General features: G+C 40.3%; 1 protein-coding gene across 1 annotated transcript in view; it reads left to right on the plus strand.

Annotated features, from left to right (window-relative positions):
* Positions 1 to 6,306: 6,306 nt before the first annotated feature.
* The window catches only part of SLC2A12 (solute carrier family 2 member 12), a 64,525-nt gene continuing 57,829 nt past the window's right edge, over positions 6,307 to 13,002 (plus strand). Inside the window, exon 1 of the mRNA XM_030929117.1 lies at positions 6,307 to 6,592. Coding sequence (XP_030784977.1) covers positions 6,478 to 6,592 — 115 coding nt within the window. The 5' untranslated portion in view covers positions 6,307 to 6,477. The remainder of the gene's footprint in view (positions 6,593 to 13,002) is intronic.

Genomic DNA, 13,002 nt, shown 5'->3' on the forward strand with positions numbered 1-13,002 from the left:
ATATAGAGAAAATAAAAGAACCCAGTTTGTCCTCTAGCATGGCCCTCTGCCATGGCCCTGGGAGCTGTAGAACAGGTTCACACTGAGAGCCTCTAGCCCTGTGCTTTTCCATCTTTGTGCCACGTGAGTGATAATGTGGGATATGTATGGCATGAGATGGCATAGTGAGGAGCAAAAGAATTCCTGGAAGTCCTTTCTATACCAAGAGAGCTAGTGAGAGCTTAACTGCACATTAGTTAAGTGCTTGTGAGTCATCTGTAAGAAACCAAAACCAGACCCAGTACAGTGGCTCACGCTTGTAATTCCAGCACTTTGGGAGGCCGAGGCAGGTGGATCACTTGAGGTCAGGAGTTTGAGAATGACCTGGCCAACATGGTGAAACCTCATCTCTACTAAAAATACAAAAAGTACAAAAAAAAAAAAAATTAGCTGGGCGTGGTGGCGTGCACCTGTAATCTCAGCTACTCAGGAGGCTCAGGAAGGAGAATCACAAACCCGGGAGGCAGAGGTTGCAATGAACTGAGATTGTGCCACTGCACTCCAGCCTGAGTGACAGAGTGAGACTCTGTCTAAAAAAAAAAAATACAAAAAAATTTTTTTTTCAAACTTAACTGATCTTAAGTCAGATCCCAAATATTCCATGGCCACCCTTATGTCACACGACACAAAGGAAATGAGATGTTGCTGGCCAGGTGCAAAGCATTAGTGGTCTTAACTGATTGCAGTTATTTCATTTTAGCAAATTTTACAAAACATATCATTATATAAATGCATTGCTGGGTGCCTCCCAGGGCCTTGGAAGGGCTGGAGTGAGTGAGGGGCCCTGCAGCTTAATCATTAGCTTTCTGATTAATCTGCCTCTGCACACAAGAAAAAGAACTTATCTAGTTGAGTCCGGTGTCATTCCTAGTTCTCAGTTTAAAGCAACAGAAACCAACTCCAACTTGGAAACTGTAGTCAAGAATAACTCCCTAAATCCTGCTTTGAGCTAATCTAACCACCCCTGAGCACATACCTAACAGCATATATCTAGCAACTCTGACATTAAATATTTTGGCCAGAGCCACTGCCACCATCCTCGCTGGAAGGTGGGGCCTGTACATCCTGCTACTTTGTACCACAGCTTCTGATGTAAAATCCAAGGTGTATGAACTGCTTGGCAGAGCCTGGTCCTAAGTGAGAAAAGGGAGTATCAGGCCTTTCCAGCTTCTGTTTAGGAGACAGGTTCTTCCTTGCGGGGGGGGGGGGGGGATTCCCAACACAGGAAGGGTCTTCTGATCCTGGGCAGCCTAGAAGAAAATAAAAGCCCACGACAAGCTCTAACATGCCCACCTGCGCTGAAATGTAAGGAGTACATCTTAAGAAGCTGAGCACGAAGTTTCACATTTCAGTAAGCTTTGTGCTCCAAAGTTTCCCGGTGTTATTCAGATTATTTAAACTTGGAAAGTAGACATTTTCTGTGCAGTGCCCTCCTCATTGTCTCGCAAACAAAGGACATGTAATGAAAGCGGACCAGAGCTCCAAACCCAATAACTACTGCTTGTTGTCATGTATGATCAAGCAACTTTTTCTGACTTCATGGTATCAAAGGCAGGTTAATCTCAAGGAAAGGGTTAATCATTGAACAGCTTTTTGTTAATGTCCTCCATCCAAGGGTCAGGGCAATCGGACTGAGGGAGATTTTTAAGCTAAAAATACTTTATTTGGAAAAATAGCTAATCAAAGGAAGAACAGTGCTCATTCTATGTAGCTGGGCAGTTCAAAGACAGGCATACGCCAAACTAATAGATGCGACGTTGGTGTGATTTAAAGGGAGATGAGAATTTGAACAGCCTCATCAGTTGCCCAATGTACCTTTGAGCAAATTAGAAAAAGCTGCCTTTTCTTCAAGATTAGTATTGTCATATTCTGGAAAATTTGCTTTATAAATAAGCAAATGTCTGCTGTCTGCAAATGAGAATGACCCACTTAGATTTGTACTGTGTCCAAATCGCACAATGGTATATGGCAGCTCTAAGTATGAAGAAGTTTTCTCCAGATTTATATTTTTTATATATACAATCTGATAGAAGCATTAAGCAAAAAACTTTTAAGAGAGTACTTTTTACACATGACTTACCACCCCAACTTATTAGGTATTTTCAGTTGTTCCAAGTTTCCTTCCAGTCTCTACCAATAGGCGCATATATTTATAAAAAGTATTGTAATAGTAATGAGTATGCAACTTTCTGTATGCCACTTTGATTCACCCACTTAAAATAATTGAAAAACTGTTTTCTTGCATGGCTACATTGTCTTTCTTTTAGTGACTTATCACATGTTATATAAAGCAAACATACCATAATGAATTTAACCACACTTACTTTGCAATTTGAGGAACTTTAATCAACATGTTATGACTGATAATATTCTACACCTAAGGAAAGAAGTCATAATGAAAACTTTCAGATAGAGAAGTTATTTAGATAGTGTAAACAGGTAAAATAATAAACATCCTTCCAAACAATCATACCAAAATGAATGTTTTATTGGAATAAGGCTAAACAAGAAGTGAATTTGTATTTGGAATTTTTTTTTTTGTTTGCATAAAGACCATATTTTCCCATTTGTGTTTACACTGTAATGAACCATTGTAGAAGGTGCATTCCACATCAGTGTGCTCTGCAGGGTGCACTGCAGAGAAGCAATAGGGTGTAGTGAAAAGCATGTGGGTTTTGGAATCAAATGGACTTGAACTGCTGTGCTCTGAAATGTCATGTTCTGCAAAAAAAGACTTGTGCAAGAATGCTCATAACAGTTTTATTTTTAATAGCAAAAAATTGGCAACAGCCCAGATGTCCATCAATAGAAAAAAGAATAAACTGCGGTATATTCACTCATATAACACTGTTCAGCAATAAGCAAAATGAACTACTAATATACATAAAAACACAGATGGATATCAAAACTATGCTCAGTGAAAGACCCTTACACAAGGCTGCATTCTCTACGGTTCCATTATATGAATGAAGGTTTAGAAGAAGCAAAGGTAATCTATGTGGAAAAATATCAGAAAATTGGTTGCTTCTGGAGCTTTTTTTGTCTCAAGAAAAAGAAGCTAAACAAGTATTGAACTCTATTTAATATTATGCATTCTGAAGTATTTCCACTTACTTTGATATGTATAAAAACTAATATGGATTGAAAGATGGATGGAAGAATTACTATATATAGAGGTGAATGAGCAAACATGGTAAAATGTTGAGTGTAGGTTTTCCTGTGGGATTCAAAATTTTATAATTCAATATTAGAAAATGTTTTGATCTTGGAAATGTTTCATAAGCTTCTTGGTTTCAATTTCTGCAAAACGGAAGTAACAGTATTTACTTCACAAGGTTGTAGTGAAGATTTTAAAAAATTGCCATGAAAATAGGCATGCTCTATGGTAGATGTTTACGTGCCCTGTGAATCTGCTTGTCTTCTCTTTCATCCCTTCTTCCCTGCAGTGCCAGTTTATAAATTAGGATAAGTGTTCTTGGATTTGGTAGCATTGCCTATGAGCAGTAGTCTAAAGTGGTATGTAGCAAAAGTATTGGGGTTATGAAGAATGAACTGTCTGCTGTCTGCTGATTATGTATTCCTTGAGTGGAGGAACAGATTTTAATGATGGAAGTGGCTCAAACTCCAGAGAAGAGGGATAGCCTGTGGTTATACTTGGTCTAAAGGAATTGGCAGAAAGCAGAGAGGAAGGACAAAATGTTATAGGCAATCATCATCTAGATTTTCACATTTAAAAACTAAATAGTTATTTAGCTCACTAAAAGCTCTATTTGTGAGCACTCATTTATCTAACAAATATTTATTAAGTGTCTACTTCATGCCTGGCATTGTGCTAGGAGCTGGATGAATGTGCAAGATAGAAATAGGTGCCTGCCCTCTTGGAGCATACGTTCTAGTATTGCTAAAGTTTATTGGATTTACAGGAATCAGTCTGTTAGCCAGCAAATACTTACTATTTGCTGAGTGCCAGACATGCAGAATACTATAATAAAGTAAACAAACATAGTCCATACTCTCACAGAGTTTGCAATCTAGTAGAAAAGACAGATTTAATCGAATCACTGCATGTAACTGTATTAAATACACTACAGTGTGCAAAAGACTGGGAAGGAGAAGTACAGGGTTCTTAAGAGAATTGAGGCAGAGTTTCCCCCCTCTAGTCTGGGTGAAAAAAATTTTCTCCCCTAAACTTTTCTCTGAGTTAAGAGATTGAGGTAAGTACAAACAGAGCTTGAGACAGCCAGTGGTCCAGGTCAGATCACCAGCGGAATAAAGAACAGAATTAGGAGCACCAGGAGGTGATGTTGTCAGCTGCATTGCTGAGCATTCTTTATGAATCCTAGTTGGCTTACTATGCCTGTGGATCTCCTGTACGGTTTGGCTACACAAAACCGAGTGAGAACTGTTGGACTGCTTTTAACCATAGTAAAGTATTCTGGAATTAGGTTTGTCTTCTGCCTAGTCAAGCACTATAGCAAACACTCAAATACTCCCATGGGGCCGAGAAGCTGCTGGAAACACAGGTCGTGGGATAACGAAACAAAGCAATGATACAACTAATCCATTGCAAGAACATTTTACCCCTAATGAGGTCATTGGTTCTGAGCAGAAAGAAGTGAGAAGCTAAGAGAATATAGAGAACTTATGGGAAGCATATGTATCTCACAGATAGAAATTGGGACTCCTATATAATTGTAACGTACCCTGGGAACTAATAAAATGAGTTGCTTCAAACCAGCATTGCATTACACATTCTTTAGCGGGGACACTGATGTGTGGGATTCTGAACTTCTTACCCTCTTAATCAGGAGGGGCCTGGATTATGCCTGGAGGACTTCCATTTTCCAGCTCTATCAGCAGACATACAACGGGTACATAATAAATAATAGTTGAATTATTATAGGTTTGTTTCCATTTGCTACCTGTTTCCCTGAAACATGAGAAAAATATATAATTATCTAGTGATGAGCAAAGGAAATGCACAAATAAGTGAATTGAGAGCTTTGTGGTGATTCAGCTAAAATGTTGAAAGGAAGTAACAAAAATTTAGCTTCTGCTTATACAAGCACAAATTTGTTTTCCTGTCCAGAGAAATGCTTAGGACTAAAAGCCATATTTCATGGCATCTTCTTAAAGTCAGGTAGGTCTGAAAGTGTAGGAAGCCAAGAAAATCAGAAAAGGACAAGGCTGGGAAGTTAGAATATAGGAGAGTTACAGTTTTAGACTTCCTGAATTCATAATCTCAGCTCTACCACTGATTAGCTGTGAGACTATAGGCAAGTTACCCAACCTCCATTTCCTCTTCTATAATGTTGGTACCTGCTCAAAGTTATCATTTGAGTTATTGCGCTTAGCACAATTTCTGGCACATAAGTGTTCCATACATGTTAGTTTTTATTCCAAATGATTTTTAAGATGATCTCAATTTCCTCTATAAGGTGGTTTTTTTTTTTTAATAAACATGATTTGTTGAATGAATAACTGAAGGTAAATGTCATAACCCTGTAAGATTTTTTAAATAAATATGTTCACAAATCAGAAAAAGACTCTCTCATGCCCTGATTTTGTTTGAGATTACATCACCACCACACCCACACAATGGGTCACTTAGTCTGGTCTTTCTTAGTGGGGAGTATCCTCCTCTTACCTAGGCAAACATGAAATCTAATAGAAGATTCAGTGTTAATTTGTCTCTTAAAGACAATTCTGCATTAAAAAATGGATTACTTTGCTATAACCTCAGCATATAAAAAGTCTAAAGAATCTGCTCATTCTGAGTTTGTGTATTCTTGATCTCAGGCTGTGATTTATCTGACAGGCCTTGGAGAGAAAGATACAGGCATTTACCTAGATGAAAATCAGGTTGAAACAATAAAGGTATTTTATGCTTTGTGCAAGCTGGTAAATACCATGACTTTTGGAATAACAGTCTTGCTGAAAAATTGACACACTTTTCCTTCTGGTATGTCTTTGCATAAATTGTTCCTCTTTCTCCAAGATTAACTGATACCATCTGCGAGTATTCTATCCCCACTCTCAGCTTGCATTTAAATCTGCATGTTTCTTTTCTCTGCCTCTTTTCAAAGGTGCTAGAGTACAAGAGCTACCCTTAGCTAATGGCCAAACACTCCGTCTGAGCTCCCTTTCTTTTAACCCCTTGCTTCCAACTCTGCATCTAAAGGCAAAAACAATCCTCGGACTCACGGCCCTCCCCCTGCCTGTGATAGGCTGCTTGGAATAGCAACAGCCTGTGTCACCGAAAAGGGCAAAGCCTTCGGAAATAGAAACAAAGTTGGTCACAAATCACATTAGCTTTGCCCGAAGTTTTTCCCCACACTCTTCTTTAGCATGCTATTATGGGGAAAGTGACCACTCCTGGGAGCGGGGGTGGTCGGGGCTGTTCGGTGGCAGGGGAGCGGCTGTAACTTCTACGTGACCATGGTACCTGTTGAAAACACGGAGGGCCCCAATCTGCTGAACCAGAAGGGGACAGCCGTGGAGACGGAGGGCAGCTACCGAGCCAGCGGCAGCCGGCATCCTCCCTGGGCGAGAGGTAAAGTGAGCCTGCGGTGCTCGGGTGACCGCAGAGAAGCAAGCTGTACTCATCTCCCGAGTGTACTGTCTCCTGAGTCTGCGTGTGTGTGTGTGTGTGTGTGTGTGTGTGTGTGCGCGCGCGCGCGCGTGGGCGCCCTGGATGCGTGGAGAGAAGGGGACAGGGTCTGGTGGGACGTGGGATAGCTCTGAGCTGTAATGTTGTGAAAATCGAAGTCTTGGTGGAACCTTATGTGCCAAGAAAATACAGGTTACACATTCACCACTGGTATGAGGGGTCCCCTTAATCGTGTTTACATAATACAATGTATGAATCTTTTTCATATTGGAACGGTCCACCGGCAAAGATAGTCTCATTTGTAAACACACACAGGCACACGCATGCCCACACTTTTTCATTTATTGTCACAAATGGACACCGTGTAACCAGTTGACATTATAACCACTGTTTTGAAAATCAGTATTTTAAACAGGCTTCATAAAATTATTAGTTATGTAATCAATGAGAACACAAACTTCCTTTTTAAATTCCCAGCACGTTTGTGATGAATTTGAGCGTTATTCAGAGCCTGAAATGCTTGCTTTGCTGGGTTCTGCCTTCTTTTGAAACCGGCCTTGCAAACTGGGGTTTGTTTGCTGTGTTGTCCTTCTGAAGGTGAAACTTGGAAAAGTTTTAATTCATTTAAGCCATCTTTGATAAATCAGAGGCTGGTCTTCACTTCCACATTTACAATTCCCACAAATACATTGTACACTTTTTGCTGCCTCTTCCTGTTCATTTAGTTTGTGCTGAAAGGAATCGAAAGTAATTGTAATACGAAATGACAACAAACACAGATAATCTTCTCTTTCCTACTACTTTCCTCAGCTCTGTATTCTTAATCAGATATTATATTCCCAAGCAGCATATAGAAATTTCATGCAAAATCCAATACATTAAATGATACAAAAGACATCTGCCTTTCTCTTGGGAATGGTCTTAATACTGACGTTTGCCTTGTGAGTTTGTCTGATCATGAGGAAGTGAACCTGTGACCTCTAACATCGAGGCATGAAGCGGCCCTCTTCAGGCATGGAGAAGCCCTCCATCTTCCATGTCCTGATCTCAGTCTTCTCTTGCTTTCACACTTCTCATCAAGAATGAGGCTGGGCGTGGTGGCTCATGCCTGTAATCCCAGCACTTTGGGAGGCCGAGGTGGGCAGATCACCTAAGGCCAGGAGTTCAAGACAAGCCTGGCCAACAGAGTGCAAACCCTATCTCTACTAAAAATACAGAAAAATAAAAAAATTAGCTGGGCATAGTGGCACATGCCTGTAATCTCGGGAGGCTGAGGTATAAGAATCGCTTGGAAGTTACAGTGAGCTGAGATCACGACACTGCACTCCAGCCTGGGTGACAGAGCGAAACTCTGTCTAAAATAATAATAATAATAAAAGAATATCTGAGGTCATCTTTCAATATGGCCTGCCGTCTCTTATGCAGAGATACCCTTTTCCCTAAGTGTTTGCTACTCATTGGCCCACAAGTTCCCTCAGAGCAGGGAAACATATTTGGAGATAAAGGGAAAGAGTTGCAAAGTTCTTTTCTCCAAATTCCTGGAAACATGAGCTGCAGTATAGACTGCAGAGCAAGCTGAGGTGGTGATGTTAACAAAAGGACTCACTAAATAGAGTCAGTGATAATGTCACAAAGAAGATGAAAAGAAACTGCCTAGGAAGTCCTTTTGTAGTAACCATTAAAAATGGACTGTTTATTTTGATACGGCTTTGAAGGTACAATGTGCTCTTAATAGCTTATATTGTACAAATTCACAATTATCCAGAAGAAAGATAATGTGTATTTACATTTGCAATAGTTGGTTACATGCATAAAATTCAATTTAAAGTGCAGCTGTTTTCGTTGTTGTAAAGAAATAATAAATAAGTACCATAAATTATCTTTCAAACTTAATTTTAAATTAACTTTCATTATGTAGAAGAGAAAGCCTAAATGTTTCCTTAAAATGTCGGATGAATACAACTTCGATTTGTGCTATATATAATATGCATTTAGATGAAGGCAAACCTTTTATTTCCTACTTTTGTAGATTTTCTTAACTTGTCTTAAATGTCTTTTGGCACCCGAAAGCAATTATATACACATATGTATAAATGAATGCATAGTGCAGACTTGCTGTATGGTTTTCATAAGTTACTCAAAGTCTCCATTCATTAATACTGGGATGGTATCTTCATCTATTTTATGAAGGTGTTGAGATTTAAGGAGATCATATTTGTCAAATACTCCTTTTGGCTTCTTCGTATTTTCAACTTCTATAGTTGCTTTCATCTAAGAAATTCAGAGTATTTAAATTATGCTCAACAATGATCATAATATGTCTGCATTTGAAGGTACCAAGCTTTTCTATCTTCCTAGATGGAAAAATCAAAGCACAAAGAGGAATGAGTTATATAACTCAGGACAAGGTAATTAAATCATGTGAGATACTGAAAAACAAAGCAAAACCAACCCCCTAAGGTCTGTAGTTGAACTCCCTTGATGCTACTGTGCACAGTGAAAAATTTTGGCAGGTCTTTCTTGACTAACCCTCTTTAACCAAAAAGAATGCTTTGTTCCAGTGACTAGAAGCTAATGAACTTAATTCATTTTCAATAAGCTATGACTCAAAGTGGTTACATTTTTAGTAAATTTTTTCAGCTTTCATGGACATGTTCCAATTCATCTTAGTATAGGGTAGGATTAAGCTCAGTTTGAAATTCTTGTGCCTAGAGTTGACAATAGATTTAAGTGAAGTGAGATACTAGATGGATGGAGCAACTCACACAAGGGAAACCTGAGGTCAGAGGATGTGTGATTGGCCCAAGGTCACACAGAGGATGGTGCAGAACTGACCCTGGTGGCCTCTGGCCCAGGAGATTCAATACTGACTTCTTCAGCTCCCAGGTTTCCCTTATTTCATGATCCAAACAATTGGCTGTGGAGAGAGTCCTCTTAAGTTTCCCTCCACCCCCATCTGCCCAAAGTTTCAGAAACCAAGAACAATATTTACCATGTGAGCACAGGTTGTCAGCACTGCAGAACTCTCTGGCAGTGGGACCCAGAACATGAAGAACGGGACTCATGAACCCAGCTGAAAGGACTGTCCTTCATTCCCTCTGAAGATGCCCCAGTCTGAAATTTAAGAAATACACACTTCTGCTCAGCAGATGAGTATTCTAAGGCAGTTGTTCTGAAACACTTTTAAAGCTGTGAACTCCTTTTTCCTAAATGGAAGCTGGGCAGGTGGTGAGTATGTAAGATGTAACTCTAACTATGTTCCTGCTGAGTGCTGGTCTCCCGAGTTTAGCTTAAACTGGGCCCCCTGGAATTTCATCCAGCCAGGCTTTCTCAGGCTTCGTCAGTCAGCTCTAGGGGAAGTCAACTTGTAAAAGAGATGGAGACTTGGAAACAAACTCATCCTCAGGGAAGAGAAAGTCAAGCCAACCAGCTTGAGCAGAGGTCAGAGCTTTGGTTGTGAGAAGACAGATTCTAGTAAGAGGCCAGTTACCTTGGGCAGACCCAGGCATCTCAGAGTTTTTGATGCTGGGCCATTCCCATTTTTCCACACTTCCTATATATTTAAAAAAAAAAAAAAATCAAGCATCAAAAGCCGTGACAAAAATTATAGTGCTTTAAAAACATATGTATTTAACAAGTCAATATCTGACAACAATGGTTGTGTCTACTGTGATACGCATTTCCAAGGATATAACAGGTTTTTTTGTTGTTTTGTTTTTTCTGAGACGGAGTCTCGCTCTGTCACCCAGGCTGGAGTAAGGTGGTGCCATCTCAGCTCACTGCAACCTCCGCCTCCCGGTTTCAAGTGATTCTCGTGCCTCAGCATCTTAAGTAGCTGGCTACTTTTTGTATTTTTAGTAGAGATGGGGTTACCATGCTGGCCAGGCTGGTCTCTAACTCCTCACCTCAGGTGATCCTCCTACCTTGGCCTCCCAAAGTGCTGGGATTACAGGTGTGCTCCACAGTGCCTGGCTGGAATGACAGGATTTTTAGACATGTTCATTTATGGAGGTCATTATGGAGGACCACTTGCTCTTCTGTGTGGTCACGAGACCAGATTTAAACATAAACATCTCCCTTTCAGTCCAGTCAGTGTATCTCTGTGACTGTACATTTAAACTCACTTGGAAATCACATCAAAAGTCTAGATTTGAGGCTTTTCACCACTCTGAGCATTGGGCAAATGGCTCCTCTGGGATCTCCTGGGAAGGGAAAAGGCTGTCAACATGGTGGGAGATGTTTCTCTGCAAACTCTAGGTGCTATGCGTCATATGCAGCAGTGGTCCTGCTCCTCTCTAAGGACGTGTCACCCAGAGAGAGCAGAGAAGTTGCCACAGACCCCCTCCCAGGCTCTGAAGCAGCAGCAGACACATGCTGCAGGAAGCCTGCCCTGCCAGGGCCTGGCAGACCCAGATCAAGCCATCCTGAGAGCAGCCGGCCAAGCGGTGGGGCCCACGCGAGCAGGCTGAGATTAGCTGGTGCACACCAGCATGCCTGAACCAGTTTTTACAGCCATTCTGATAGGTCGGTGCCTCTGTTCTAGTTGTTAAATATTCTCAACATCACCTTTCTCTCTGTCAGATTACCAGCAGTTGCTGAGGCAGCTGAGAGCCCAGGAATAGGCCTGATGGTAGCTGATAGGACCTGAATATGAGCCCACAGGGTATCTTCCTTGTGAATTCTCAAGAGGGTGGTCTTTAGTGGTCTAGGGCTTACACTAGTTGGTAGAGACAGAACTCAAAATTTACTGAATCTACCTTGGAGCAGCCGAAGGGAGCTGAGATTTGCATGTGTATACAAAAGATGAATCCGCCAATTTTAAAATGCAATTTTTAATTGCTGTAGGTATGTAGGATTTTATTATTCATTCAAGAATAGTTCATCTTTGAATCATGGTTTCATAGGGAGCATTTTCTCTGTACTATCTAGCCTTTGGGTTAAAAAAGTTCTGAGAGTTCTAAAAGGCCCTCCACCACTATGCAACAGTTGAAACAGCTATTTACTCAGTGTATGAGCAAAAATGAGTTATATAAGATTTTAAAATTGAGTAGAGTCAGAGCTTCTTCATTCAGGTTTTTTTTTTTCTCATGAACAGTTTCCCCCAGAAGGATGAGTTACTGAAAAAATTAATGCAATGGAAGCCACTTAAAAGATACCAAGTTATGGTGATGAGAAAGGAAAAGTTGGAATTGGCTCCTTCCCAAGAGGCTATTTGACCAAATATCAAATGTGGATGATTTCTCATCCCTTCTTCCCTTCGAAAGCCCTCAATCTCAGTTAAGGTCACTAAACATGACATCCCCCAAATAATTCCCAGCTGAAACTGAGTCAAGTATATTACCGTTAGAGTAAATCATAAATTCAAATTTTTTTTCTGTATTATTTTGTTTTGTCTTTGCACACTGGTATCATTTTTCTTCCCATGTTATAGCACACTTACTTATTCATTTGCTAAATGACAATGCCTCAGTAATATACTAATCATTCTTTTTTAAAATTTAAGACAGAGTTTTGCTCTGTCACCCAGGCTGGAGTGCGGCCTTGGCTCACTGCAACCTCTGCCTCCAGGGTTCAAGCAGTTTTCATGCCTCAGCCACCCAAGAAGCTGAGATTACAGGCACTCACCACCACACGCGGCTAATTTCTGTAAATATATTTTTTAGTAGAGACAGGGTTTCACCATGTTGCCCAGGCTGGTCTCAAACTCCTGGCTTCAAGCAATTCACCTGCCTCAGCCTCCCAAAGTGCTGGGATTATAGGCGTGAGGCACCGCTGCCCACCTAATTATTCTAAACTACTTAGTAGAAATAATAATAAGACTAAAATAATTTACTACATCATTCTAGTTTTAGGAGATTTCATTATTTTTGAACAATGATTTATTTCATACTGTTTTGCCAAAATTCCACGTAGAAAAATGCGATTCTTTGTTTGACTTTCAGGAATATATTTTTTAAGTAAAGCAAGTGTAATTTAATTTTAAACTGTTAAATTGTGATTGCCTTGGAAGTAGCTGTTTCTCAGACAACTCATGACTCAGGTCTGCCCGGCATCCCTGGGCTCTGGAACTGTTAGCAGTGTCCATTACTATTTTATACAAAACGTCTTGCTCCCACACACATCTCCACACTTCATGGAAGTCAGCGTTGGGAGTTATGTGTAATGCTAATTAAAAAGCCATGACAGCTCAGCTTCAGATGTGCAAAGTTTTTAAGAATAGGGGAAACGGAAGTTGTAATTAGGGTCAATTTGTGTGGTGAGAGCGCATCCTCACACTAATGAAATGTTTTATTTATATTGGGAAACTAAGCTGCAGAAACCTTCACGCAAAATCACAGGAGGAATTTTTCATG

Source organism: Rhinopithecus roxellana, chromosome 4 (assembly GCF_007565055.1).
Source record: "Rhinopithecus roxellana isolate Shanxi Qingling chromosome 4, ASM756505v1, whole genome shotgun sequence".
In the NCBI taxonomy this organism is placed as follows: domain Eukaryota; kingdom Metazoa; phylum Chordata; class Mammalia; order Primates; family Cercopithecidae; genus Rhinopithecus; species Rhinopithecus roxellana.